At 41.9% G+C, this 16,103-nt stretch overlaps 1 protein-coding gene across 1 annotated transcript in view; it reads right to left on the minus strand.

Annotated features, from left to right (window-relative positions):
- The window catches only part of drp2 (dystrophin related protein 2), a 91,662-nt gene extending 75,760 nt beyond the window's left edge, over positions 1-15,902 (minus strand). The window contains exons 1-2 of the mRNA XM_034544264.1: positions 15,863-15,902; positions 15,547-15,681 (exon numbers count right to left, since the gene is read on the minus strand). Of these exons, the coding sequence (XP_034400155.1) occupies positions 15,547-15,681; positions 15,863-15,902 (175 nt within the window). The remainder of the gene's footprint in view (positions 1-15,546; positions 15,682-15,862) is intronic.
- Positions 15,903-16,103: the final 201 nt, after the last annotated feature.

Genomic DNA, 16,103 nt, shown 5'->3' on the forward strand with positions numbered 1-16,103 from the left:
CCACTGAGAGAGGTTTTGATATCAATAGAAAATAAGGTATAATTACTGACTATACACAGTAACTGTGTCGGTATGCGCTAATGATTATCATTCACAGTAATAAAGGCGGCAGAAAGCCCAAATCAACAGGGAAAGAGCTTTAATGGATTCAACACTTCTCCGAGTCTCATTTGAAAATACAAATCTCATTATAAGAGCAAGAAAGGGCTTTTGACGGAGTGTGGTGTGACATTTACTTAACTGTCCACACTCTCTGGCTTGTCAACCTTGTCACTTCCTATTTGCTGAGGGAACCATACAGATTCCAATAGACCCAATCTGGTTTGACAGCCTCATGTCCATTAAAAAGGTAACAATGAATTCCACAGAATATTTTCAGCCCAAAGTGTGAGCCGCAGCATAAATCAGAGTTTCACTGAAAGAGAGAGCAGCACGAGAAAAAACACAGGAGACATTCAGATGTAACAAACATCGCAATAGAAATAGAAAATGTAACAATGATGCTGTGCCTGTGTCACAAAACACTGGGACACAAACTTCGTGGCTGACTAACTATGTAATTGGGACAACCGCAAATCAAATGTGAAAGCAGCTGTTTGCGTAAACAGGGTCATGTCTGTTTTCTTCTCGCTGAACACAAATAAATTCATTAAAAAAATATGTTCCAAGAATCATTTACATGCAGCAAAACAGGACGGACTACATGGGAAAACACTGGGATGAAATTGGGACAGCGAGTCATCACCAGTTGGAGAGCAGAGAGCTTCACTTCAAAAAGAGAAAAGCAACGTTATTTCCTCAAAACCGAACCCCAACAGAAAGTCAGGCTCGAATCTAATACATTCTCAGGCCCTGTATGCTACTGATTAGTTATAGACTGCAGGTAGGGGAAAAGAAAAGGAAATAATGTGTTTCCATTAGACGAATCGAGTGTGGATTTCAACGCACTAATGAAGAGCTAATGATAGAGGAGAGTTTAAAATATTCAGGTAGCACTCATCCGCTATGAGACCAGCATTAACATACTCTCGCTGTCTTCTTGTTACCCTTCTTTATGCCCTCAATTTAAAGTCTATTCATATTTGATTTGTTCAGGGATACGACCCCAAAGGGGAGTAAATCCACTTTTAGATGCACTCAACATTTGCAGTGTATCATTACACGTGATTGCAGAGCTGGTTGGAAGAGAAAATGCTGAGTAGGCCTTGCAAACACGTTCCCAAACAAACTGTCCTTTTTAGTGGCGGACAGGAGGCAGAGAGCTGGGTGGAAAGAACTGACCTGTCATTTAAGGCTGCTGAATATACTGTTGCTATAAAACTCTGAATGAATCATTTCTCCTGAGTTTGGAACAAGATGGTTCGTTCCAGCAAGCCTCGTGATAATGGCCACGGATGATAAAGCGGAGAAGGCTGTTAAATGATAAACAACGGTCGACGCCAACAGTTTCGGCTGCGGCCGGGAGAGGATACATTTTCAAACAAACAGGTGTCGGATGTCGAGCCGGTAGAGACTAAAACATATTCTGTAATGGAACATTTCCCCAAAAGAGAGTCGCATCCCATTAAATTGGAGGAAATTGAGTCCTTTTTTCTCCCTCACACTGATGGATGTTCGATCTCGCTAATGGAGGAAATAGATTATATCTCAATCCCTTCTGTCTGATTAGTACGAACAAATACGCTGCCGGGTACAAAAAAGCTGAGCAATAAAATAACATGACTATAATGTGGAAGAAAAAGTATTCAGATAATTTGCCATCAGTAAGTTAAAAAAAAAAGCAGCAAGATGACTATATATAAATACTTAATTATAAGTAAAGTTAAAAGGACTTATAATGCAGAATGGTTACTTTATATTATCATTCAGGCCTATAATACTATTATTACTACTGAACTACTTTGTAGGAGTTCAAATTGTTAAAATTTTTGTTGGGTAGTTAAATCTATAATAATTTCATAAACTGAAATATTTTGTATGTAAAATCTTAACAAGTAACTTCCGTTAGTCAAATAAACGTTGTATATACAGTCTTTGCTCATGACACACAACAACGGTGTGTATAGACCCAAGTTGAAACAGGAAATCTATCTGTAAACTGCAATAAATGTTTATAATGTTTACTTTTTTTTCTGCATGTTTTAACTGAGTTTGGCCAACCGGTTAAAAACTGACACAGATCTCAGTTGCAAACTTGTGGATTAAAATAGTATTATTATTATTATTATTATTACCGATCGGAATAAAAACTAGAGGTTCAAGACATGCACATACAGTATATGCTAGCTGCTAAGTCTGGTTGTACTTAGGCACAGTGGTACTTTAAATGCTAATGTCACAATAACAATGCTTTCATTAAGGCGTTTAGCAGATATGTTTACGGTCTCAAAGCCAATTTCATATTACGCACGTTATATTTGTCTTTCTGTTGTTCAGCCAAAAACGCCTCACTTTACAGCTTTTCCAGGCACGTCCAACTGGTGAGAGGCCCCGGGGTAGAACCAGAACACACTGAAGAGATTACACATGTTGACTGGCCTGGGAGCGCCCCAGGGTTCCCCAGGAGGAGCTGGAAAGCATCGCTGGGACGTCTGGAAGTCCCTCCATAAGTCTGCTGCCCCTGTGACCCGGCCCCGGATAACTGGAATGGATGGCTGGATGGACGGATTATATTTCTCACACGGGAGCTCTTCTTGCTGTCGCAATTTTCTTTCCTAATGCATGCATGCATGCTTCTTGTTTTTGAGTTTTATGGCGGTTGGCAAACAACTTTAGAGTAGAGCGTGGAGCAGGAAATGCATATACGAGGAACAGCCAACGTGCACCCTCCATTGTATTTACCGATACCACTCGATTGTGGTAGCATTCTAACATTTACTAATTAGCACTAAACACAAAGCACAGCGTAGGCTGATGTAAATATCATTCATTTACAGGTGTTTTATATCATAAAACAAGAATGGCACTGGATGAAGTCAGGTTACATTTCATCCTGAGGGAGACATGATTGTCTGCTCCAAAAGAGCAGCAATCATCAAATAGTTGCTAAGACATTTCACTGTAAAATGTCAGCAAAGTTCAGGGATCAAAAGAAAGTCAGTAGTATTTATCCTCTAGGCACTGTGAATGCATTTAAAAACATTTCATGGTGATCCATCTAATAGTTGTTGAGATATTTCAGTCTTTGAGAGACTAGTGGGGATACAAACTATTTACGTTGTTACTTTGAACCAGTTTTGATACACAATTCAGTTGCGTAAAAAAGAAGCAAATTGTACAAAAACATGTGATGATATTTGCTTTGATTATGATTAGATAATAAAGAAGAGTCAGTGCTGCTGATGAATAGAGTCATTGTATCTTGGGACTGCGCGGGTGGCACAAGCAGCACTGCCAACTTTCTTAGACACATCCCACCGATATAGCACCCAGGTGACGGGGACACATTTGATCTGCAGCCTCACAGTCAACTGTGAAAATGTCTGTACACATTTGCTGCTCTTCTCCGAGCAGAAGACTTTGCCCTCTTAGGGCGCAACTCATCCTGAAATCAGAACACACCCAGAGAGCATTGGGGTTGACACTGACAAGATCTCATGAAATAATTATGGTCCGATTCCCAGCCAAACATAGACAGAGAAATCACATGGGACATGGCATCCGTCCAAGTAGTTTCTCATTCAAGTACTCCAGCTTTTTATGTAATATTCAACAAAAACAAACAGATTCTACGAGGAGAACTTCTCTGGACTTTGATCAAGGTTTTCCAAATGAACATGCAGGATCTGTTTCATTTTTGGTGTCAAAGTTGTAGCCAATAATGCTCGCTGCAGTTCCTGGCGTATACTAGCTTTCCTGAGAAAAGACAAATAAATGGCTGATGACTTTGATTAGTGGTTCAGAGAGTGCAATAACCACAGGCGCTGCTCCCTTTAAAGCTCTTTCATTTAAACACAAAGCTGACTACATCAGTGAGTTTCTCCACTAACACCTATAGGAGACGTCCTCTAACCCATAAATAAATAGATGTGTTTCACTTGTCAGAATATGTGGTTAAAACCTGCATTTTTGCAACCGTTTCAACTTAAATCCAGCCACATACATATTTGAAGCTCCACACAAACCGTACCGACAGATGATGGAAGAAAGACTTAAAGATCACTGTGTCTTTTTTGTGCTCCAGTGAGGATGGAGTCCCGGTGGAAAGCAGGTCCTTAATCAAGAGTCTAACCAGACTCATAAACCATCTTGAAAGGCGTCCCTTAAGGCACCTTGCTGGTACCATCACTCTGTCATGATCCTGAATTAAGATATTACAACATGCATGTAATTAACATTTGTATTCAGTCCCAGGACAATATTTCATCTTGATTAAATAAATATTGAGCGACACCTCCATTAGAAATGCTGTCTTTTTTTAAATTGTTTATTTTTTTCCAGCCAAGAGCACACTGGATTAAATAGAGGGGATTTTCAAAAACAGAAAGCAGGACTGGGAAGGTATTTGTGGAGCACAAAAATAGCAAAACCCTATCAAAGCAAGTTCTCTCTCTCTCTCTCTCTCTCTCTCTCTCTCTCTCTCTCTCTCTCTCTCTCTCTCTCTCTCTCTCTCTCTCTCTCTCTCTCTCTCTCTCTCTCTCTCTCTGCAAAATCGAGGCAGTGGCCCTGCTTCAGTTGTGAGCATTATCCATAGTGGCACATCCAGCTTTTATGGGCCGGCCATCAGTGAGCAGGAAGTGAGGAGAGAGCTGGTAGATGTCTGATTTTTTTTTAGGTTTGTCCTGTGAAAGGCAGTTGAAATAGTGAGAGTGATGTCTTGTGACTAACTTTGAGACTCAATTAATCAAGTTCAACCATTCAATGTAGATGTATAGCATGCCTTTAAAAGCTAATTAATTACCGTAATGTTCTTTTTGCTAAATTAATTATGAAAGAAAAGCCATTTAAATACAAGGATCGAGAAGATTGTTGCAGAAGAATGCAGAGAAGGATATGGCGGCTTTGTCAGCATGAGATGACAAAATCAGAACTTTGAAGCTACGACAGCTTCATGCCTGAAGCCAGCTGATGTGTATACTCTCTCTCAAGAAAACATGGGAGCAAGGGAGTGAGACGGGACTATGGGAGAGAAGCTTTGAATCTCAGTGCTGCCATGCTTGGTACCCCCATCAAAAGAGCCCAACGAAAACATGCTCTCTTTTTCCATTAATCTGCACCACTTCCATTTTTCTTCTCCCTCATTACCCCCCGCTCTTTTACTCAATCCCAGAAACGACGGGAGATGTTGAGGGGGACTAAGGCGCTTTCTCGCGTCTCTCGTTTTGTTTTTATTCCCATTAGCCCAGAGTTGTCACAATATACCTGATACCAGCATAACACAGAGAAAATAACAGACAGACAATGAGCGACAAGTAAAAGTGGGGTGATGAGGGACGCAGGGACCGTCGATGATAGCGCGGAGAGGGAAAACAACAAGGAAATAGTCGATGAGAGATGGGGATCTGAGCAAAGAAAGAGCTTAGCTGTAATCAACGAGGGCAAGCTCCACAGGAGGATGCACATTCTTCTGATGAAACAAGTCAACATTTCAGGAAAACTACTCACGTAGACACACCTCTCACCAGATGTGTTTCAGAAGGAACTGACTGCCTGAGCTAAACTTCACACTGTTTTTCTGAGAGCTATCAGTCACATTAATGAAACATGTTGTTGTCATGGCGACGCCTGTATCATCTCTGTGCCATCTTCGCCGTATTTCCGGTGTATTTTGTTTTGTTTTTCCTCACCCTGCCTGCCCACTATAGAGTTACCCTCAGTGAGTTCACCTTGCCATCATCCAACTGCCTCCACAGCTGCTATTTTGACTTGTCATAGCAGGAAAAAGCTAAAATGATGCCTCCGTTCCATTTAAGTGCCAAGCCAACCGTTGTCGGTGAGAAGCATGCACACACCTGTGATTTTCCAACTGTGACAAATCTAAATGTTGGCTACCCTAAAGTAGGATATAAATAATATTGGACGGAGGGATTAGACTCTAAACTGTCTATAGACCGTTTTGACATATTAAAGTATGCGCGCTGTAAATCATAATATTAATGACGGAGAAAATCCATTTTCCTGCATCAGTTTCAGGAATCTGGTATTGTGCATGCTGGCTTACTGTCAAACTGTCATAGCTTACTGGGACACTTGAATAGAACAGAGCCGTTTGTTATTAGTAATACCCGACATGTCAAAATGTCTGCTGTGAAAAAGGCATAATGCTAGAATAAAGACACTTCTTTATTTTCAAACAAAAGATTCTATTCGCCAAGTCAAAGCTGGAAAAAAATTTGCTCCGACGTCTGAGCTTGCACGGAAATAGTAAAAGCACAATTTTAAATGCATTGATCACAAGGACTAAAGTAGTAGGTAAGGAAGTAAGCGAGCCAGAATGCATACACCGTAGTGGCTGATCCAAGTATGACCACGTCAATATTATTCATCTGAAGGCTTTAACGTAATGGTTGAACAGCGGCTGAAACTCTTTTGCCTTCCACCTCTCCAATGTCAGCTTGAGGGGGATGAAGTTTTGACAAAACACTTTTGTATTCCTTCCCACAGCTATTTCTGTCATGTTTCAGCCTGGGTGCAACACCATGAACACGTTTGACACTTTGCACAAACCGGTTTGGCTTCCCGCATACCGTACCTCTGCCTTTTGTCTCCCAGTTTCCTGCGGCCTTTTAATGCCACATTGCCCAAATGCCTGTACTCTTCATTAACTTCTCTGTCGGATGTAGTGGTTTTATCTTCACCCTTAACTTTCGTTTACCTGCACAGACCAACGTTTGAGAAAAGTCTGTTTTTATTTAATGTCCCTGGTCCCAGGAGTCTGCTTTTGGGTCTCACTTCATTAAATGCAACAACGGTACAATCCAATGCGTCTGAGCATGTCTCTCGCCTCGGCTACATAAAAATTTCAGATGCTAAAGCAAAGCAAAACAGTTTCACTCTCACAGCAGCGCTTGAGAGGCCATTCAGTAGCAGACTGCAGGCTAAATACATCTATCTCCCCTGGTTGTTTGTGTGTGTGTTGGCTGCCAGACTGGCTAAGACATTGGCTGTCACTGGGATTTCTGGTCACGCTATTCTGCCTGGTATTATTACACCACCCATCACTCAGGCCCACAGTGTACATTATGCATGCCCCCCGAGGAGTTCATCAGAGGCTGTGACCACAGGTGCTGCGACAGCGCTCTCAATCACAGGCGCCCACGCCGTCTGCTCATCCGACCCCAGTGTGACACGGCAACCCACGGTCCGGCTAAGTTCAGCTGTGGAATCAGGCCCAGAGCTGGGTGTAATTGACCAGCATCCATTCACAAGCAACCACAAAGTAATCTAGAAACTACCTTTAGTGGAGGGGTCTCTGTGAAAGCCTGCGGGTCCACGACGTCCGCCACACAAATAACAACCCACGCCACACATATCAGCTCACGCCTGTCAACTTCAGCACACTCCTGGATAACGGATAGCCAGGGGATTTTATTAACTTGTTTGTTCAATTTCACAGGGCCTCATAACTCCTGCCGCCATCACACATGTGAACACAGAAACTTCTCAAAGCAGCGGAGAGCCTGTGAGCCGAGATGTGCATTTCCACTCTGCCGCTCAGATGTGTCCCGTCATCCTTCACAGCGACAAAAAAAAGGCACATCTTTCTGCTGACAAAGTAAAGAGTGGCCTGCAAGGCTAGTTACCGAATATTACTGCAGTGGATAGATACATGTGATGTTTCACAGCTGTCCTGTGGCCCGAATCCACCGTTCAATCAGACATTAGGGGGAGTCAACATGAGCTGTCATTCGTCCAAAGCAGCGTTATTCATAATGTGGGTACGGTCTGCCACCATCAGAGACATTTTTTGCCGTGCGACACCACTCAAATCCAAGACTTTTTTACTTCACCATTGCTGCTTATAGAACTCGGGGCCCTCTGTGATTATTATTTTAAGCAAATCACACCTGCATATTAAAGTGCAAAAAAGCAATTTCAGTAAGATAACACCACGTTGTCTTTAGCTTTTCAAACAGATAAGCTCCATAGGGAGAGCTTGCTTTGTAATTTCTCTTGGTATTCTCAACTTGAAAATAATTAGTTTTACTTTGTAGCAGCTTGGATATTAGATGTTACACTGCAACTTAAATAATTAAATCAGCACCTGATCTATATGTATGCACATGTTCACAAATTCGTCTGGGGTGCTAAACAGTAATGAATGGTAAAATGCATACTGTCAGTTTGAAGCAACGGTCTTGTAAAACCTGTGCGAATTGATACCGAACATTGAGTTATACAGCTTCCTAGACAAGATAAACTGTAAGTTGCTGATAATATTTTTCCAACCCTGCCCTCGCCTGTCAGTGGGAAACAGAGCATCCCTTTCTTGTAGCATCTGGTGAAAGGGGTCTCATATTTTAGCACATAAATGAATCCTTACAAAGCACGTGTTGCATCACAGAATATGTTTATGTGTTTATTGTGTTTTGGGAAGTGAAAAAGATTTTATAAAATATTACTACATCTTAGAATTTGCAAGCTTGACAGAGAAAAAGAGGAAGATAACACAGTCATAACAAAAGAATGTAGTAATAAAAAATAAAAAAAAACAGAAATGTATTTGCATACAGGAAGAATCCTCATTGTTACTGTTTGCTTATGTGCTGAAAGTTGAATTTTATGACCAAAAGCAAACTTGAATTCCCATTTCTCACTCATAAAGATTAGTGAAAAATTGGACATGTCATGGCAGACGAGGACACAATATTTTGCCAGTTAATTATTATAATTAAAGCTCTTAGTATTAGTAAATGTGTCAGTGTCCATTGCTTTGCATGATTTAGTGTGTTCTCCTCACCTTTTAGTATTAATTATAAATCATATTTAAGTCACAAGCAACCTTCAGTGTCTCCCTTGCCTTCTGTTGAGGTTATGTTGTAACAGACTTCAGACCTCGGGAAATACATAAATGGATAAAGAAAATGAGCAAAATAAAAACAGTAAATGCCTGAAGAATGCAAAACCTTAATATGTCCATTAGCCTCGAGCAAGAATCAACAGAGCTGTCCTCATCACCTCGTGCAGATAACCTTCTCCAGCAAAGGCTACAGAGTAATGAATGTGCTGACTTCTGCAGAGCGCTTGTAGTGTCTGCCTGCAACTCTATAAGCAGGGATTAACTTCTCCCTAATGAAGGGCAACTCATAGCTGTTATTAGGACCGATGGATACCAATACAAAGACCCTCTGTCCATCACTCTCACAATTAGTGCACTCCAGGATTAACAGTAAAGGTGTGACAATGCCTACAGAATGCTAAATACAGGCTGATACACAGCAGAGTGTACCTGACATGTATGTGCCTTTTATAGGTGCACACACTAAAGATCAATGACTCCTCCCCATGAGCCCTGTGTTGCATAGCTCCACTAATGGTTCATAACACATCATAGTGGGAGCATATCTCTCTCTCTCACACACACACAAGCTACTTCTCAGTCACCTCCACTCTGTTTCACGCAGCACACGCGATAATGGATACAGTGAGCTTCCCTCTCCTCTTCTCTCTCTCCCTATGGACGAACTCGGATCTCTTTATTGCACATTACTAATTCTACTTGCCTTCTCGCCTCACAGGGTCCATTGGACCTGGCTGTGTCTGGGGCCGGTCCTGGCCTCCTGCATAATGGTCCGGACTCCTGCCATGGCCATGCTGATGCCCCTCCTCTTCACCTCCTTCTGTTTACATGGATTGTGGAAATCTGGATCGTGGTCCATGCCTATACTTATTATTCATCATTTCTGTCATATTCATTGAATGTGTTGTAACTCTGTAACACTGTTCATTCTGTTTTTCCTGATCCGACGTGAGGTCCTGGGACAGGGATGTCGTATGTGTACAGATTGTAAAGCCCTCTGAGGCAAATTCGTAATTTGTGATTTTGGGCTGTACAAAATAAACTGAATTGAATTGAATGAATGGTCTTGCAGGCATGAAAGGCAGGACACAGTGTGTGATGCGTCCCCGTCCACTACATCATGAGGAGTATCATTCATTCTTGTGGCGTTAACAAGGATTTTGGTTTTGCCCCACCAGCAAACGTTTACAGAAGTCGAAGAATTAATCTGTTACGTAAAAGTACCAATATAACAATGTAAAGATACTACTCAAATAAAAGTCCTGCATTCAGAACTTTACAGAAGTATTATCAGCAAAAGATCTTCTGATACAGACTGATACATTATTGTATACAAGACATTATTAGATGTAAAGTCTAAACTAACCCTAACCCCTAAAGGGTCATAAGGGAAATCTGAGGGGTCTTGAGATAATGTATGTGGCGGAAAGAAGAAGAAAATATTCTGTTTTCATATTTTGGACAGTTGTCCGATCGTTGCTGTCTTGGGAAGTCCTCCAAATTAAACTACAACATACATTGTGTGTAACTGAGTATTTTCTGATCTGAGAAATAATTCTGTATTATAATGTGACACCGCTATGGTTAAGGTTTTAATTAAGCTTAGGCACCAAAATGACTTGCTGAGGTCTGAGGAAAGATCAAGGTTTCGGTTATAATTACTACTCCGGTTAGAATAAAAACCACATGGGGAGAGAATGACCACGGTTATAGGAAATCAACACTGTCCGTCAGTTAAAAACAACAAACGAGCAGCAGCCTCCTGAGTTAGTTTACTGAACCATCTATCTGCCACAACAATACTTTATAATAATGTGACCTTTCCACTAACGACAGCTGCTAGAGGGCTCTGTCATTTTATCGTTAACATATGTGATTTTGTGGCACTGCTGTCGTTATACTTGGGAGGACAGCCTCTGATAAGTTTACCTCTTTGAGCCTTGAACAGCTAGTGAAATGAAACCATCTGAAACAATAAGGAGGAAAGTGACTCTTTGGTGAAGACAATGAACATTTTCTTTTTTATAAATAGGGTTCAATTTCATCAGCTTATCATTTTTTTTGTAAACGCTTAAGCTGAAAAGTAACAATGTAAAGAAGTAAAGAAATGGGATGGAGGGAAAAAAATTCCTGAAGAAATGTGAAAAGAAGGATAAAATTTGTACAAAATAAATATAGTAAAATACAATTACCTTAAAAATGTTTTAAGGTAATGTACAACAGGTGAGGTAGTTTACTTTAAAGCAGACCTTTTAGAAGAAGGAACCTGTTTTAAAACACTAACGTTGTTATTTTTTTCAGTGTGCTGTTGCCACACAATAATGTAACTTATGCATAAATGATAATCACATTTCCTCACAGTGGCCCTTGGTGACATCGCTGTGACATCCACTGTGCATATATATAAATGATGTCCACATCTATTTAAGTGTTACTCACTAACCCACATTATGGTCCAATGTTCTGTAGTTTTTCACAATTTCTCTCCTTCACTGTACGGCACGTTACACATGTTTGTTTACTGCCTATTCAAAGTGACATTAATGTAAAACTTGCATGTGTGCATTGTGGCTCGTATGTAAAATAATAGTTTATAAATCAAATCAAATCGTAGCTGTTACTTCAAGGAAAGCTGAAGTGATAATATTGTAATTTAAGAGTACCAGAGCATCCTTGGAAATGTAAGTCATACAGAGTCATATTCATTTTAATTTCTTCAAAAATTAGTTTATTTTGTAGGCAGTGCACTCAGAGAATGACACCAAAACTGTATTCCCCGAAGCTTTTACTGAAACATGTTGCTGTACCGAGGAGACAGTCGGCATACACTTTATCTGCCTTTATGGTCATCTGTCTGCTGAGGTGAAAGTGTGTACTGGGAGCTAATTGGCTTCAATATGGCATAAAACAAGCCTTTAATCTAACGGATGCTCCCCTAATCACACTGCCCTCCAATAACAATATCAGAAATCAAATTAATGGTGAGAACAGGTCTTGCTGTGGGCAGGCAGGGTAAGTGTGTGGAAATATCTTCAGACTGAGACGAAATGTAATTTGGAGGACAGAGAAGAGGGGAAATGTTCTGAGGGAACTGGAGCAAGCATCTGTCTGCAACGAAGGAAATGTCAGGTCCTGTTCATCTCATCTGAATGGCTGCCTGCTGACGTAGATTTAATTTCACACGCCTGCTAACTTGCGTGAGTGTACACCAGAATGTACACACATAATATTATACATGTACGTGGACAATGGTGGCTTTAAGGTGCAAAGGACAACAACACCAGACAAAACACATTCACAAAAAAATGTTTATGAAACACTTATTATTTTCAATTTGTGAAATGTCGTTTTCTGTTTTGTGAATGTGTTTTTATCAAATATTGCTGTGTTTTCTAATAGGATGCTACATTTCTAAAATGGTATGTTTTTTAAATTTTCAGTTTTGTTATTGTGTTTTCTTCAATGTTGTTGGCCACCGTAGGAAACGCATATAAAACAACATGCTCACACAGCACTAAACCCCCGTGTAAACGTAGAAATTCGTATTTCCTTAAATAGGAACATTGAGATGCAGCGAACATAAACATATCCTTACCTCCCACATATTCCCACTCCAGCGCAAAGACGAACAACCACCCATTTACCCATCTACAACTCAATAAAACACAACCACAGACACACACACAGACACACGTCAGAAGGACAAATAGTAAGGCAGATCCTGTTGAGAAGCTGATCTCTGATCCTCCACCAAGCCCCATTCCCCAAGCATTACCCATCATTCTTGGAGGCGACGGGCAGAGAGAGTGAAGGAGAGATACATGCTAAGTGAAATGGGAAATAAAGGACTGAAAAGGAGTAGTGGGAGATGTGACAGCGAAAAGGGAGAACTAGTGAGAAGAGGGAGAGGACGATAGGGGAGTGCCACATTTGCTCATCCTCAGGCCTCTGGAGTACAACACACATGCATCGAGGCCTCCAGCAAATCACGGGACAACAAGGGAGGAAGGAGAACAAGAAAATGAAAGAGGAAGGCAGCAGATTAAAATGAAAGATGAGATAAGACGATCAAACTGTGACAAGGGAGTAGAGGAGCAGAATTACAGAGGGAAGGAAGAGTAGAAAGAGGGAGGAAGAAAACGTGATGTGGAACATGATGCTCCCAGACGCCACTGTGGTGGGTCTTGGACACACTCGGGGACATTCAGGGTGGGTGGACAAGCAGAATAAGCTGCCTTGAACACAGATTAGCAGAGAGCCACGCGGGCAGTGGAGGACGGCAACACTGAGCTCTGTAGCTTCTGTGGTCACATGAGGGTTTTAAAAACCTAAAGCACTCCTATGATGTTGACATATTTAGTTTCAGATGCACAAAGTAATCATGTGCATTCGCTTTATTAACACACGGATTACGATGTACAGCAGAAAATGATGACGTAAAGGTTACATTGTAATATGTGGGAATCAGCATAGAAGGAGGAATTATGGGCTCGGAGCTCTGGAGGGGATAAACCTTGGAGAAACATGTTGATGATAGTGCTTCATGCTATTTTGTTGATTAGCATTGGAGTACAGTGGCGAGGACGCTGCCACGTTAGCTCATTGTCAAACACACTCGGCTGGGGATGTCCTGTGACACAGGAGTGCAGCAACATGAGGCGAGGCTAATTCAGCCGTAGAGCAGATGAACAAAGAGGGCACAACGCTGGTTCGTATCATAAAACGTATGGAATACACTTGCATACCGTCAATCATCAGCTATAATGCAGCGGCCCACTGCTCTCTCACTGACAAAATATAGTAAACCCTTTTCAAATGTCTTGGAGCGAGGTAACATTTTAACAGGCTGCAACTCCAAAACCAGATTCCTTGTGCGCAGCAGATGAGGCGAGACAATGTTCCCTTATGCCACACCAGTTGGATGACTGAGTGAGCACTGTGCACCGCTAATTTCCCTTGCAGCCCAGGGCATGGAGCTAGGTCTACGTCCTCAGAAACGCTGCAACCTCATTGGCTGTCTCTGGTCTATTTTCTGTCCAGCAGCTACCTTTTATGGCCTTCATGAGGCTTTCTTCTAGTACTCTCACCACCCTCTGTGGTGCTCTGAGGACAGGGCTGAAGCTCAGTAATTTGGAGTTAGAGATAAGGGCAGGCGGAGGATATTACTCGTGGGTAGACAATGATTGAATCGGATCCAGAGGGTCAAACACACCTAGGCTGAATGAGAACTCGGCGGAAACCCAGAACCCATTTATTTAACTCGGAACAAAGGCAGAGTGCAGGAGGGACGTGGTGATGAAATGCAGCTGGAGGGGAAAGCGGGGAGGAAAAATAAAGGACGCCGTGACTTGCATCTCTTTCTGCGGTCATGTAAGCCTGATTTGTGTGTAGGAAGGAGACCTACAGGGATATCATGTCGGTCGGGTCATTTCAGGGCTTTCTGGAAGCAGGACACATGCAGAGACAGAACAGTCGAGAGACGGGGATGGAAAAGGGAGAGAAAAAACTGAAAGGAAACGAGAGTGTGAAGAGAGGTATGAAATGAGTTACAAGGAGCATTTACAAATGTTTTTGTTTTTGTGGGTATTTTAGATTTACCTGAATGGAAATGCTTAATACTGGGGACTACTTTCACACAATATTTAGCCAAACAAACATTTAAAGCAGCATTAGTTTACTTTTTTGGAAAGCAGAACGAAATGCAAACACAACATTGACATATTTGTAAGAGGAAAATGGCGATCGTGGTCACTCACAGACGTCAAGTAGACAGAACAACATTGGCATTCATTTGGAGTCCTTTGTTAAGTCGCCCAATGAATGTAAAGCAATATCCACTCTCCTTTTGGATCTATTTTGGTATCCACCAACTCCTGTGGGAAATATCTGCCCCTACAGATAATAAATGCTCCGCTAACTTTATCTGTTTGCTGAGCTTTTTGGTTGAAAACTTATGAGAGCAGAAAGAAACAACAGCTAAATAAAACAATGAGCTGAAAAGTACAACACAAGGCTCATCAGTAGAACTCTCTCCCATATCACGTAGTCATAGTGCAGCTTGAAGAAGTTGTGTCCTTACGCGTTCCTCTCAGCTCATCAGTATGTGTAACCGACTTGTTCAACTGCAATGTTATGCTTTGCAGGCAAGACAACATTTCATACTCAACGCTGCTTTATCCTCTGCTTCTCTTCGCCTCACTGAGAACGTACTTTGAAATGCAGTTGCTGAGTTTGACACAGTTCAGTAGACGACACCTGGAGCCAGAATCAAACTAGTCAATGGGCTTTAAAAAAACAGCTCTGATCAAACCTCATGAGATTACTCCTGAGTCCTCTGGCATCTCTGTTTGTGTGCGTGTGTGCGTGTGTGTGTGTGTGTGTTTTGAGAGTATTGCATGCTTGGGTGGAGAAAATGTCTCTTTCACATGAAAAATGCACACATGAGCGACCCCAGAAAAAACCAACAAGCATTGAAAAATATCCCAAAAAACAAGACCACATAATCTGTGCCTCCACACACAAAAAGAGAAAATCCAGAAGCTTGTCTGCATGCCTGATAGTTACCCAGCGGTGAAGACGTGATTGACGTGGCTGCAGGACCAGAGCCTCCCTGGAATCGAGCCAACTCTTGTGTGGCTGCCCTGCGCTGAGGGCGGAAGAGGGCTTGGGGAAGCCTGGATGTGGAGTAACAGCAGCAGCAACCTCCTCACTCAGGCTGTAACCTGCAACACAAAGAACAGGGTCAGAAACTCCACCCCAGTGGACTGAAGGAACTTTGATAAGAGGCTGAAAAAAGGAATACCATTTAACAGCTGTCTTTTAGAGTTTAATCCTTTATTTTTGCTGGAATAAATGCCAACGTCTCTTCTCGGCGCTCCCATTTTCCGACAAGCCCGTTCAGACCTGGGAGGACAACAGTAACAGCGGGGGCCTTAAAACGCATCAAGCATAAAGTAAAGGTTTCAACCAACCTTTGAGAGAGATAGAGTTTGATGGCTGGGCTCTAACTCAGCAAACCTTTGTGACTCTGGCCCGGTTTTTGGGCTGTTTATTATCAGCAGACAGCACACTCGGGCCTGGAATATGGGACTGCTGAGACGCTGGGTGCTGGCTGCTGGGAGGAAACAGGGACTGGGGCAACGCA

This window comes from Cyclopterus lumpus, chromosome 10 (assembly GCF_009769545.1).
Source record: "Cyclopterus lumpus isolate fCycLum1 chromosome 10, fCycLum1.pri, whole genome shotgun sequence".
Classification (NCBI taxonomy): Eukaryota; Metazoa; Chordata; class Actinopteri; order Perciformes; family Cyclopteridae; genus Cyclopterus; species Cyclopterus lumpus.